At 40.8% G+C, this 15177-nt stretch overlaps 1 protein-coding gene across 1 annotated transcript in view; it reads right to left on the bottom strand.

The window, feature by feature from the left end:
* Positions 1–642: 642 nt before the first annotated feature.
* The window catches only part of LOC129701736 (A disintegrin and metalloproteinase with thrombospondin motifs 2-like), a 213758-nt gene continuing 199223 nt past the window's right edge, over positions 643–15177 (bottom strand). Inside the window, exons 18-22 of the mRNA XM_055643129.1 lie at positions 14722–14854; positions 7946–8153; positions 6849–6978; positions 6226–6330; positions 643–3997 (exon numbers count right to left, since the gene is read on the bottom strand). Of these exons, the coding sequence (XP_055499104.1) occupies positions 3543–3997; positions 6226–6330; positions 6849–6978; positions 7946–8153; positions 14722–14854 (1031 nt within the window). The 3' untranslated portion in view covers positions 643–3542. The remainder of the gene's footprint in view (positions 3998–6225; positions 6331–6848; positions 6979–7945; positions 8154–14721; positions 14855–15177) is intronic.

The raw sequence follows: 15177 nt of genomic DNA, 5'->3' as shown, positions 1-15177 counted from the left end.
CTGACTTGAGCTCCATCAACTGGTAGTAAAACAACAAATTAATCCCCAGTAAAAGCTTTTCACTTTCCTCAACAAAAGCTTTTCACTGTACCTCAGTACACAAGGCAATAAACTAAATTGAAATGAAACTGAACTGAACTTGGCACTGCGCCTGCTATTATAACCTTCCATTATAGCTGGACTACAAGCACACAAAACCTGACAGCGCAATAGACAGCAGTTTTACTTCTTTTTCTGGGAATTGCAAACGGACAACTTATTCCTTCTTTCCATTGATGTGCGATGTCCTCGCCCTGAAATAAGGAGAAATAGCTTGACCAGGTTACCACACAGTGTCACAGGAGGATTACGAATCAATATCAAGTTGTAATTTGAGATGCCTCCCTCAGTTATCAATTGAAAATTGATAAATAGCTATTTATTCCAGTTCTTCCACTGAACCAGCTAAATTTACCCTGAAAGAAACATATCTCGTACTCACCTGCATGCTTTGAAATAACTTACCAATTGCCGCATGTCCTTCAATCCCAACAAATTCCAATTATCAAGAAGCTTTTTATAATGAAGTACCAAATAAATGACAGGCACTGTAACATTGGGAAGGAACATTAGCAAATCAGTTACGGCTCTGAGACAAAAGGAACAAAATGCCACAAACGTTCAAGTTTAATAAATAGTAAAAATAAATATCTAACTCTTATATACAAATTATGTACAAAAGAGACTCTTCAGTGGAGCTGCTGTAGTAATTGTAAGTGTAATTGGTGCAGGTGATGCTATTCATACATACAGTTAAGGCCAGTAGTTAATGAGAAAATTAATATATGCAGTGAAGCACAAAGCATTGGGTCACAACTTACAAATCATTTTTACACATTAAAGTACAATGTCTGCATTGAGTACACAACAGAACATTTAATGACACGGTGTACTCATTTTGTCAAATCTGTTTCAAGTTGGGAATAAGAGGGTTATGAATGTGACGTTAAGTACGTAACCCGGAAATTTTGAATTAGCTTTTTATGAAGCTGAAAGCAACCTTTAATTAAACCAATGGATTTCAGTGAGCAACTGGGTTGTTTTTAGATGCTGCCTGTTTTTGGAAGTGATTTGCAAGGAGTTTGTTTTTTTCTTGGATAATCTGACATTCATGTTGCTTTGAACTATAGAAAAGCACTTAAGCCTACATCTGGCATGTACATTGTGCTGTAAAGGTATATAGCAATCAGTACATGTCTGACCAAAATGGGCTTATCCTTCAAGTGAGACGTGTAGAGATGTAGGGTCTCATCCTGAGATACAGACCCTTTTTATTTAAAGACCCAGGCCCATCACATCAGTTTCATATCATCTTTGATGATGTTTCCACGATTTCCCAATAGCTGGAAAGATTGAATCATTTTTAGATGTTGACTAACTTCACCCCTTTCAGTAAATTCACCATTTTGACTTGGGTACAACATTTGTTTTTGTAAGAATGCAATTAAATGTAGAATCCAGATGGTGACAATTCTTGTATGTCTACCATGTGGCATAGTTATTTTTCAAATAATAGTCTTTAACATAAGAACAAGCCATCTGTTAAATATGTAATCGCTACTTCTTGATAATGATCATTTTGTTCTGAAACCAGTTGCCCTCAATTTAGAAGTGGTGGAAACATCACAAAGATGTAACTAACCTGGAGAAATCTAACGAGACTTGGAACTTATGGTCAGCGTGACTAACCAGGTGATCTTACATTTTGAGAAAAGATGCTTTGAGTATAGCCATAAGAAATATTACATCAGTTTATAAATGATGCAAAATATATGGTGAAAAGAGTAATACTTTAAATGCTGAAGTTTAGTCTATCTTAAAAAAAATTAGAAGATGAGAAGGGGTTAGCAGGCTAACAGCTCTGAATTCAAATGGAATGACTGAAAATGCAAATCAATCGTGCAATGTTTCTAGGCTATTTTAAACCTGAAGTTTTGACATTGCATAGAAACTTGCTAATTGTAATAATTATTGAGGACTTGCCTTCCATCTACCATCTTTTCTGTTGACATAAGGTGAAAGAATGGATCGACTGGGCTTATATTCACTGACATTTAGAAGGATGAGAGGGCATCTTATAGGAACATATAAAATTCTTAAGGGATTGGACAGGCTAGGTGCAGGAAAAATGTTTCCGATGTTGGGGAGGATCCAGAACCAGGGGTCGCGTTTTAAGAATAAGGGGAAGGCCATTTTGGACTGAGATGAGAAAAAACGTTTTCACCCAGAGAGTTGTGAATCTGTGGAATTCTCTGCCACAGAAGGCAGTGGAGGTCACTGCACTGGATGTATTCAAGAGAGAGTTAGATATACCTCTAAGGGCTAAAGGAATCAAGGGCTATGGGGAGAAAGCAGGAACGGGGTACTGATTTTGGATGATCAGCCATGATCATATTGAATGGCGGTGCTGGCTCGAAGGGCTGAATGGCCTAGTCCTGCACCTATTATCTATGTTTCTAAGTGCTGTAGTTTGCTTCAGCAATTCCTTTAGTCCCTTATAGCTTATTGGAATAATCTTTTTCTATCAAAAACAAATATTTAGAATTTTGTATGGTAGTGCAAATTATCATGTAATTTCATCCAAGCACAAACATTATTAAATATTTTTTTTAAACAGATTTTTCATGTTCTACAATTTGTTCGGGTTGAAAAATACACATAAAACATTCAGCATCATATATTTTGAAATTTAGGAAGTGAATTTTCATCACCAAAAGGATTCTATGCACATATGTTTTCAATGTTAATATGCTTTCAATGTTAATAATACGTGATTTTTACCTTATGTAATCATACAGACACAATTTGAACAATTTGAATCTGAGAAAATATTCCATGTGGGTACCAAAGACCTGAGAAGACCCATCTTACATGTCAATAATACAGTATGTAGTGAATATTCAGCACCATTATTTGAGAAAATTGATTGCAATTTCAAAAAAATGCTGCAAATATGTTAAATACCACATCATGAAACACTGAGCTACAAAGAGGAAATTAGCACCAGGAATCCACAACTGATTTTGGGGAAAAAGATTATAAGATGAGGTGGGAGAAACAAACTGCTGGATGAGCTCAGAGGGCCAAGCAGCATCTGTGGAGGGAAATTGTCAGAGCATTTTGCATTGGGGCCCTTTTTCAGTCTTAAACATTGTCTGTCCATTTCTTTCCACAGATGCTGCCTAACGCGCTGAGTTCCTCCAAGCTCAAGAATCCAAAATCTGCAATCTCTTGTATCTTAATTATAGAGGTTTACAAGGTACAAGGATGGAAAGAGCACGCAGGTATGTGCGTATGCTGTGATTGCAGCCTGCCAAAGCTGTGAGACATATGCTCCATGCTGAACATTCTACAACATTGATTACTAAAATTCGAAGTGCTTTCATTATAAATGTATTGATGAATAAAGTCTGCCATTCAGTTCCAGTCCAGTTTTTGTCATAGAGCAGGTGAGGCACTTTATAATATTTCCCTTCCGTTGTTCATTGGCAAATGATCCATACTCAATTCTCCGCATGAGGTAAACGGTTGTCCTTTACGGATGAAACATCTTTGTCTGAGGAATTGTTCAGCATTTCCTTTCTATTCTGGTCAAGCAGAAATTGGAGTCTGTGGTTGCTGACTAAATTAGGACGTCTTGGAATTATAACTTTATTTCGTTGTATGTTACTGTTACCATTTTTTCTCTTGTGTGTCTGTCGAACTGCATTTTTCTCAGCACTTTCCTGAGTTGCATTTAATTTGTGAGAGGTAACAACCCTTGGCTTCCTTGTGGTCTCAGGCAATGTTGTTGGAACAGGACGCTGCAGAGTATCTGTGTTATTGGTCTTATTTGTAATCAGTTGAGACAGTGAATTGCAGGACTTGCAACAGAGCTTGTTGTAGTTAGGAAAGGAACAATACCGGGAGAGTATATCCATACTGCAGAAAATTGACTTGTCCCCGTGACAATTTGCTTCTGCAAAGATATTAAGATGAAAAAGAAAATTAGAACTGAAGATGAAATCATCATTTGATAGGTTTAATTTTGTTTTGTAGCTGAATTCATTCAAAAACTGTCTTAGTTGATTTATTTGTTTTTTAAGCAGGTAAATATCTTAATATTAGTATCAGTATTAGTGTATTATTATAAGATGAGTTATATTAGAAAAGTAGATTCAAGTCATCAACATTGTAATGTTTAAAGCACACTCAGATTTTGTATATTTCTTAGTAGATTTGAGCTAATCTCTAGATTGTGATCCAATTTTATAAAATTAGTCTTGTAACTGGCCCACAGAAATTAAACTGAGTGCATGCATCACGTGCGGCCTTTCAATAACGTAAATCACCGCATTAAACCTTTTTTGAGATGACTTTCCTTTTAGATTCTAATATCCATTTTTTTCTGTTTGAACAATGTGAAAGCTACTGTTTTTGTTTCCTTCACATTTTTACCTATTTCCTCAAATTCCCATGAGAATATCTACTATTTGGTTAGAAAAATGCCTTTGACTTTCAGAATGTATGTGTTTGAATGTTTTCTGTCAGGAATATTTTCAGTAATCAATCTCTACAGATGATATTTCTGGGGCTCTCGATCCAGTGTTAATATTTTTTTTATAACAGAATATGAGATTGTTTAATAGGTCAAGTTGGAATCGCAACACTATATTGGCATTTACTAGCGACTAGCTGGTTTGGGTAAAAAAACTGAAAAATAGACGATGTTTTATTTCTTGACATGTTTTCATTTATTTGCACAAATCAATGACAAACTGGAGGTAACACAAGACCCCAGATCTCAATTGGTAAGAAAATGCATCTAAATGTACAGGATTACAGTTACCTTGGTAAACATTGCCACCAATCTCACAAAAGTAAACTAAAAATGAATGATAGAAACTGAAATGGCACATCCTCACGATTTATATTTTTAATTGGCAATAAATTATCCCTGATAAACCAAAGTGCATATGAATATAGTGCACATTACTGAGTACCCTGATTGTACTGTATGTGGCCACTGAACATGGTGAACCTGTTTTTAAAACTTTCTAACTTTAAAGTAACATAATTAATAGTAGAGTATATCTGTACAAACACCAATTGGGTCACATGTAACACTTTCAGTGCAGCAACTGCGGCTTGTCAGTTCTCCTTGTTTATATGACTCATCACACCTCAACATTTCCACTAAAAGGCTCACAAAAGCAGGTTATGTGATCACATTACAACGACATGGTCAAAGTGCTTTTCAATTTCCCCTCATAAGCTAAATAACTGCATTGTTTCTGGGCTTGTGTTTTCAGTAACACTACTTTCCAAAATAATTAAAAATGAACTTTTTTGACTGATTTTTGTGGACCATTTTCCATATTGCTAGCGCTGGTAACTGTTTACATCTACAACCATATGTGGCGATGACTTTTGTTGCTTGTGTTTAAGCAAAGAAATAGATAAGGCATTTTTCTAAGCAAAATAAACTTGAGGTACTGTATGGTAGTTTAGCTTTGTCAAACTTGTGTGGCTGACCACATTAACCATTTAACATACACACATACATTCACACAAAATAATCAAACATGCAACAGATGAAAATGAGACCATTCACTTGCTACGTAGAAACAAAGTATAAGCCATTAATCTTCCCTCAGTACTGTGAAATGCAACAGCACAATCTAAAGCAGTAGAAACCTAACTTGGAATGCAAGAATGAAAACAACGATACCCACTAATCATTTAGGTTAGACTGTAAATTAGCATCAGAAATCCTAACACAAAGTACAATATATCTAGAAAGTAGGAAGTATTAGCACAAGAAGATGTCAGTATTGTGATGCGATCACATTCACAATAAATTTCTCGGTCTCTGTCAAATTGAGACTGTTTCACTAGAGTCTGTTTTCAAGCAAACCAAAACAGTAAGCAAGCTGAAGACAGCTCCCATTCAGAGACTTGCAACGTACTGTGGGGTTCCTGCATCGATGTGTGAAGTCCTCACCTTTGGACCTCCACCACTAGTGCTGCACAAGCTCTGGAGAAGAGGCAGGCTATGCACCAGGACCCAGTAGAAGAATTAGAACCAGGATACAGTTGCTAATCAGAGAAATGCATTATGAAGAGAAAAGGTCACAGAGAAGGGTACAGCCCAGGTCAGAAATTGCATGCATTTGCAGCCAGGATCAGAGTTATACTGCGATTTACGTGTCAAAATTTTCCGAATGGGATATTCTGGATCTGGACGCGAGAGCCATTGGATTATGGATTTTCCATTGGTGGAAGTAAGTGATGTTTGCTGTGAGGAGTTTTCTGCAAGAAATGAAATATAAAGATCAAAACCAACATAATAACATATATAATCTGTTGGTTTGTACCAAAGATACACAGTAACATAACTTATTTTTAATTTTGATACAAAGTAAACAGGAAGATAATAAACAAATTTCAGTGGTACGAATATTGATTTCTCTAACTTAATATGACCCATGCTTTCCCTCTCTCTCCATCCGTCCCCCACCATAGTTCAACTAGTTTCACTGTCCTCCCGGTTAATTTTATTGTTCGTATGCCTCGTTGTCACCTTCTCCTCACCTACCAATGGACGATTAATACATTTCCTTAATCATCGTTTTGCTCTGATCTGTCCTTTTCGCACCTTTACATGTTCTTTGTACCCTTCCATATCTCTCCCCTGAATCTCAGTCTGAAGATGGGTCTCGACCTGAAACGTCACCCATTCTTTCTCTCCAGAGATGCTGCCTGTCCCGCTGAGTTACTCCAGCATTATGTGTCTGTCTTTGATAAACATCGATACAGGAAGGACTTACTGTGACACAGGATCATTCTACACACACGTATTGTTTCTGGCTTTTCGTCTTCACATTGCCCGATCATATTGTCCCTTGTTCGGCACACGGCCAGTCTCTCTTGTGTCCCGTTTCCACAAGTCACTGTGCACTAACAAGACAACAGGTTCCACAATTGTGAATGTCAACGGGAAAGGCAGAGGCTATTCTACCTGCCATACAAGAAAATGTTAGTACAATCCAAGCAGATTGCTTCAGTGTAAGTAGTATATGGGCGCAAAGAGGGTGAGCAGACATCTCTTATTAAGTATTATGATTGCACAGCATATTTAAAACATTGCCAGCACCAGACTGGATCCTATCACTGAGGCTATAACTTTAACTTTGATTAACCTTGATCTGGATTCCTTGCAGATTAAAATTATTGCTCAGAAATGGAAAAATAGATGCAAAGCGCTTGGAACAAAAATGATCACTGTAATTAATGCAGTCCATGGCAATTAAAATTGAATCTGAATCTAATTAGTCCATGGCTTGATTCAATGGATGCAGTTACCTGCAAAGTTGGATTGTTGTTATTCTCCCTTTGGTCGAAACGTGTCGAAAGGAAAAAAAAGCCCAGATTTAAAATGGAAGTTGTTCTAGGAGCCAAGAACAAGTTGTCGCCCATCGTTCTCTCACCAACACTGTGCCAGTAAATCTGTAGCAGATTCTGCATGGCTTGCAGGCGGCTTCAATTAGTTTAGTTTAGTTTAGAGATACAGCACAGAAACAGGCCCTTGGGGCCCACCATGTTCATGCCGGCCAGCGATCTCCCCACACTAACACTATCCTACACACATTGGAGCCAATTTACAATTTTACCAAGCCAATTAACCTACCTGTATCTTTAGAATGTGCGAGGAAACTGGAGCTCCTGGGGAAAACCCACAGGAGAAGGTACAACTTCCATACAGACAGCAGCCGCAGTCAGGATCGAACCCAGGTCCCTGGCACTATAAGGCAGCAACTCTACAGCTGCATCACCGCAGATGAATAGGGTGATATCATTATCCCCAGGCAGATTTGCTGGATTGAGTAATTTGATGCAAAATAAAAAGCAGAATGTTTCAATATACCTGTGACCAATCTCCTATTCTCCACTGTGCAGGACAGAGCTCTCGATTACAAGGTTTTCTAGTATCAGGCCGATCCTCAATGCAATATTTGCTGTGCACTGAACGATTGGTGCCATCGTGCAGTGGTTGGACGCACCACACAGACCGGATTGAATATCCAGATTTGCCACATGGTCTGGTACATGCCTCCCATTGCCCTGTAATCCACCTGTAAATCAGAAGATAAATAACCATGTAAAAAACAGCAATGTGTATTGTGAAATTAACAATTCTACCTGTTACCCTGAGCATCATTTTGGAAAATAGCATTTTGAAGATGTATCAACGAAAATGGGACTCAATGGTGTTGCAACTCCTGTAAAAATAATGCCAAACTTTAACATTGGCTCAATGGAAACCTCATGCTGCCTCGGCAAGGCCAGCAGCATAGTCAATGATGTGTCACACCATGGCCACTTGCTCTCTTCCCTCTCCCATGGGGCAAAGAGTATCGAAGTATGGAAAAACACCCCTCCAGTTTCAGGGATAGTTTCTTCCCAGCTATCAGGCAACTGGATCATCCTATCACAACTAAAGAGCAGTGCTAAACTACCCCATTGGAGCCCCTTGGTGTATGTTTGATCAGACTTTACTGACTTTATCTTGCATTAAACATTATTCATGTTGTTCCCTTTATCAATACAATACAATACAATACAATACAATTTATTTGTCACTTGAACCTCATAGAGGATCAAATGAAATGTTGTTTCTGCAGTCATACACACAAGAAAAAAAGACCCAAGACACAACACAATTTACACAGACATCCATCACAGCGCATCTCTCCTCGCTGTGATGGAAGGCACAAAAACTTATCTCTCCCCTGCACTCCCCATTCCCCTCCCGATGTCAGAGTCAAAGCCCCCGGCGGGCGATGGCAATTGTCCCGCGGCCATTAACGCCGCGCCGGGCGATGCAAGGCCGCGCTCCGGGTCTTGTTGTTAGAGCCCCCGGCGGGCGCTAGCAAAGTCCCGCAGCCGTTGAAGCCGCGCCGGGCGATGTCAGGCCCCGCTCCAGGTACTCCTCGACCCCGCGACTCGGGCGGGAGAAGTCGCCGTTGCGGAAGCCCCGAAAAGCGGTCTCCCAGCAGGGACCCGCGGGCTCCCGATATTACTGTCCACCGGACCTGCGGTTGGAGCCTCCGAATCTCCGAGGGTCGGGTCGCAGCAGCGCGCCACCACAGCTCCACCCGCTCCGAACTCGGCCAGCTCCGTAATGGCGAGTAGGTCCGCAGCTCCGCGACTGGAGCCCCAGGTCGTTCCTGCTGGAAGCCGCTCCACGTTGCAGCCCCAATGACAACGGAGACCTGACAGGGAAAAGGTCGGGTTCTCCGTGCAGGGGAAAGATTTTAAAAGTTTCCCCCCCACCCCCCCACACGCACACACATGCACACACACTCACACACATACACCGCACCCCAAAAAATAAATAAAAACGACATTAAAACGGGACAAAAAATAACAAAAAGACAGGTGGACTGCAGAGGCCGCTGCAACATGAGTTGCGCCACCCACCAGAGTATCTGTATCTGTACACCGTGGATGGCTTGATTGTAATCATGTATTGTTTATCCGCTGACTGGTTAGCACGCAACAAAAGCTTTGGACTGTACCTCGGTAAACTTGACAAAGTAAAGTATCCTTTATTGTCATTCAAACTTGTTAGTTTGAATGAAATTAAATACCTTGCAGTCATAACAGAGAATAAAATAACAGAACACACAATGAACAATTTAACATCCACCACAGTCAGTCTACCAGGCACCTCCTCACTGTGATGGAAGGCAAAATTCTTAAAGTCCTTGTCTCTTCCTTCCTTGTTCTCCCTCTGCGTTGAGGTGATCCAGGCTTTCGATGTTGGGCCCCCCGCTGGGAGATGGTAAGTCCCGCGGCCGAATCCGAGCACCGCAAACGGGCCGGTTCAAACTCCGCGGCCCGGGGCGGACGAAGCTGCCACCCTCCAGTCCAGCGGACAAAGCTGTTGTTGCGGGAGCTCCAGAGAATCGGTCACCAACCTGGGATCTGTGAGCTCCCTTCGCCCACTGGGCCCGCGGCCGAAGCCTAAGAGGCTCCGAAGTCAGGCCACCGCCATAGCGCCACCACAGCCCCGAAGACGGCCAGCTTTGCGATGGTGAGTCCTGGCTCTGCCTCCGGAGCCTCGAGGTCGGTTCCAGTTGGAGGCCGCCAGCTCCGCGATTAGGCCTCAGCGCAGACGGAGACGGAGACGGGAATACCACAAAGAAAAGGTCACATCCCCCCCAAAGGAAGAGACTAAGAAAAAGACAGACGGACTGCAGGCGAGCTGCAGCTGATTGGGGGGAGCCACCATTGAAGTTGAATCTTGAATCTTGAATCTTGAAGTCAAACTAAACTCAAAATCATAATGATAATCAATTATAAACACAACCCTAACAGCCATGGATGAGTGTACTACAAGATTGCTTTGAAGAGTCAACGATTTATAGGAAATACAACTGGAAGTAATCTCCATACACAATTTTTACCAATTCAAAATATAGACACAAATTGCTGGATTAACTCAGCGGGTCAGGAGGCATCCCTGGAGAAAATAGATGTGATGTTACGGGTCAAGACCCTTCTTCAGATTGAGAGTCAGGGGAAAGGGAAACTAGAGGCATGAAAATATACGGAACAAATCAGAGCTGGTACCCATGACCCTGGAGCCCACAATAGAGTCAGAGTCATAGAGTCATAGAGTGTGCAAACAGGCCCAACTTGCCCACACCAGCCAACATGTCCCAGCTACACTGGTCCCTCCTGCCTGCGCTTGGTCCATATCCCTCCAAACCTATCCTATCCATGTATGATCCATTATTGGCTGTGGAGGAGGTGACAACGAAGGGATACGAGCAGTGAAACTTGTCGGATGATTGGGGTGGGGGAGGGATGGAGAGAGAAGGAATGCAAGGGTTATTTGAAATGAGTGAAATCAATCTTTATACCGCTGGGTTGTAAATTGCCCAAGCAAAATTCCAACTGCATAGAAACTGAGTGAGAATTTCACTGCAGTGATTCTCACATTTCTGAACCAAAAACCAAAATCAAAATCTGCTTATTTTGAATAGGGTGAAATTTGCAATCAACAAAGTGATAATTTTATCTTGACGTGTTTTATTTGGAAAGGCAGAACTAAATTGAAAGGAAGGAACATTTGCAAGATATTCAGATAAGCATTAAAGGTGCATTAGATTTGGAGTGTGAAAATCAGTGAGAAAGGTTGGAAGTGGGGAGGATTCCCAAAAGGCATTTGATAAGTTGCTGTATGAAAGGTTGCTGCACAAGATAAGATCACTGGGGATTGAAGCCAACATATTGGCTTGACGAAGGAACTGACAAATGAACAGACATCAGAGAGTTTGCATGAATGGCTCAGTTTTGGATTGACAATCAGACAGTAGTGGAATGACACAGACATCAGTGCTAGGGTTGAATTATTTACAATCTATATATTGATGGCTTCAGTGATGGGATCAGGTGTACTGCATGCAAATTTGCTGTTGAAGCAAAAGTAGGAGGATTAGCAACTCGTAAAGGAGAGACAAAGAACCTGCAAAGTAGTAAAGATGGTTAAGTGGGTCAGCTAGATGTTGGCAGATGGAGTATAATGGGGAAAATTGTTATTTCCTTTTGGAAGAATGAATGAGAAAGCAAATTACTATTTAAATAGAGGGAGGCGACAAAACATTGGAGAAAAAGGAAATGAAATGAATGCATGAAATATAAGCAGATGTCACATTGGTGTAGCAGGTAATAAGAGCGGATAATGGGATGATTGCCTTTATTACAGAGTTTATTTGATGCAACCTTACAGAGTGCTGTTGAGACCACACCTGGAGTATTGCGTTTCAATTTGGTCTCCATATTTAAGGAAGGGTGTTTCTACATTGGAGGCAGCACAGAGACGATTCACTAGGTTAAAAAAGCAGATAGCAACAAAAACTGTTAAAGGTAAAACCATGGCGATCTTTAATTGATACGTCACACGGGAGTGGCAATAGATCTACAGGAAGATTGTTCCCGATGTTGTGGAAGTCCAGAACAAGGGGTCACAGTTTAAGGATAAAGGGGAAATCTTTTAGGACTGAGATGAGAAAAACATTTTTTACACAGAGAGTGGTGAATCTCTGTTATTCTCTGCCACGGAATGTAGTTGATTCAGATTCAGATTCAGATTCATTTTTAATTGTCAGTCAGTGTACAGAACAAGGACAACGAAATGCATTTACATCTCCCTTGAAGAGGACATAAACGGAATAAATAATAATAAGTGTTTTATTGGCAGACCGAGGTACGTTGTTGAGTAGAGTGACAGCCGCCAGAAAGAAGCTGTTCCTCGACCTGCTGGTTCGGCAACGGAGAGACCTGTAGCGCCTCCCGGATGGTAGGAGGGTAAACAATCCATGGTTGGGGTGAGAGCCCTCCGCAGACAGCGCTTGCTTTGGACAGACTCAATGGAGGGGAGCGAGGAACCGGTGATGCGTTGGGCAATTTTAACCACCCTCTCCATGCCTTCCGGTCGGAGACAGGCAGTTATATACTGTGATGCAGTTGGTAAGGATGCTTAGATGTGCAGCGGTGAGGCCAGTTCCTTGGTGGCTAAGAGGGAGTTCATGTGGGGGCTAAGGGGATCAGGGGGATGGAGAGAAAGCAGGTACAGGATACTGAGTTGGATGATCACCAATGATCATATTGAATGGCGGTGCAGGCTCGAAGGGCCGAATGGCCTATTCCTGCACCTATTTTCTATGTTTCTATGAGCACAAACATTGCTCAATGCTTCTCGGGCTCCCACTCACAGAATAAAGAAGAGTTAGCACAATTATACATTTTTCTTATCAGTAAAACACTCCCACCAAGTCTGAATATGGCATGACTGAAAGATTCTGCAGCCTTTCAGAAGATAGGAAGGCTGGGTCCAAATCAAGCTCATCCAATGACATTACTTATCTCTGGAGCGTCAGCTATTTTTTCAATCTTTTCAATTGTGGCTTCTTTATGGCCTTGAATGAAGCACATGTCATTACTGCAGGCTGCCATCTTGATATATTTATTGAAAAAAACACCCAACCTGTCCTCCATATTGTGTTCATTCAATTTACAAAGTCATTCAGACTTGGCACCGAGCCATTCTTTTGTTCTACTAGATCATGCTTTTGTAGAAGAACGACTCCATTTCAGATTTGACTATTAGATTTGACTGTTAGCTCTTTCACTATTTCGGACAGAGATGAGGAGGGATTTCTCTTAAAGGGCTGTGATACTTTGTGGTACTCGATTCATTGACTGCATTCAAAATGTAGGTTAACAGACATTTGAACCATGAAGGTTAGAACTTTGGGAAAAGTGATGCAGAGGACTAAACTAGATCAGCCATCGTCTTGTTGAATGGTACATCATGCTCAAGGAGCTGACTGCTCCACTGGTGCTCATCTTTCTTATGCCCAGCATGTTAAGAGAAAGCCAATTATTGCAGAACAACTGGGAATTTAGCCTGAGCAATAACAATCTCTTAATCAAGCTCTTAACCACCAGATTGCCTGGATTTTTCCTCTCTGCTGGTTATATTTATGTTATTATTGGTTTTTATTGACATATGTACCAGAGTGCAATGAAACACCATGTTCACATGAAAGTCATAAACAGTGTTCATGTTCTTGGCAAAACGGCAGATTATTGTGCAAGATTTTAGTGAAATCTGATCTAGTTCAAATAAAAGGAAAGTAAAATAACAGAATAAGGTTGAATTAAGTGTAAGAGTACATGGCAGCACCTCCAGGAAGTGGGTGTGAAGAAGTGATTGTTGCGGGAGTCTGACACCAGTGGGAAGAACTGTGCTGCCTCGAAGGGCTAAATGGCCCACTCCTGCACCTATTGTCTATTGTCTACTTAAGATTGGTTGTCTAGGTTTTCAAGCTCCTGCATGTTTTTCCCAGAAGGTAGAAGAGAGAAAAGGAAATGGCCAGAGTGAAAGGCATTGACAATACTATCGGCCATTCATAAATTTGATTCATCAAATATTGATTAGATTTAATTCCATTAACCCACATCTATTCAAAAGGAATGTGAGTCATTCTACGATGACCAGAAGTTATGAAAATCCATTTATTTCACAGCCATGACGTGCTACATGGAAGAGAGACATTGATCTAACATTGCTGTCATGACTGATGGGGCAGATCTGTTGGGCAATGGGATCAGAACAGGGACTTTTCACAAACTTCCATGACTTGGCTTTGTTTTCTGTGTCAGCAGTAGTTGATTGTTTTTGTCAGGCTTCCAGCCAGAATGTGCAAAACTACTAAGGGTCTCCCAGAAAATGAAGGCAGAGGTGTGATGAGAGGGTGAAGGGACTATTAACCAGGGAACAAACATACCAGTTTGTTTCATTGAAGGCTTAATGAGACCAAAGTGGGTGAAGAGAGCATTGGAATACCTGGCTCTGGAAGAAACGTAAGAGTTTTAGTGGCAAAATGGGCTGAGGTGAGGGTGGAAACAACTGGCGATTATATACTGCCCCTGAATGGCGTGACTGAGGGGCACATGTAGGAGAGAAATGTGTAGAAAAGAACTGCAGAAGCTGGTTTAAATCGAGATAGACTCAAAATGCTGGAGTAACTCAGCGGGACAGGCAGCATCTCTGGAGAGAAGGAATGGGAGACATCTTGGGTCGAGACCCTTCTTCAGGATAGATTGTAGGAGAGAAATGACACTTACACAGGCTGGGAGCACTCCTGCAAGTTGCACATTCGGCGAATCGGCTTCGGTTTTTTTCTTCCTTCACAGAAATTTCGGTGAATCATCTTGGAATCGGCCTTCCTGCGACAGCCGTATCGTGTAAACTGCGAACCTTAACAAAATCAATCACTTCTATCAGAATAAATGTCAGAAATCAATCTTTTCTAGAATACTCATATTATATTGTGCTATTAATTGTTTAAATTAAATATTGAGTGCCTACTTATTTAGCTGACAATGTAAATATAATCTTTAATGACTGTAAAACTAATATTTGAAATTGAATGTCTTGATCAAATATTACACAATTTTTCATCATAGTGTTTCATTACATCAGTTGTATACATGCTTACTTTTACTAGTGCAAACAATGATTAAAGTTTACTAGCTTATTGTGATTTTTTTTGCTCCACAAGTCAGGTAATACAAAGTCAG

This window comes from Leucoraja erinacea, chromosome 11 (genome assembly GCF_028641065.1).
Source record: "Leucoraja erinacea ecotype New England chromosome 11, Leri_hhj_1, whole genome shotgun sequence".
Lineage (NCBI taxonomy): Eukaryota > Metazoa > Chordata > Chondrichthyes > Rajiformes > Rajidae > Leucoraja > Leucoraja erinaceus.
The sequence above is the reverse complement of the archived record's forward strand: the minus strand, read 5'-3'. Positions and strand labels throughout refer to the sequence as shown.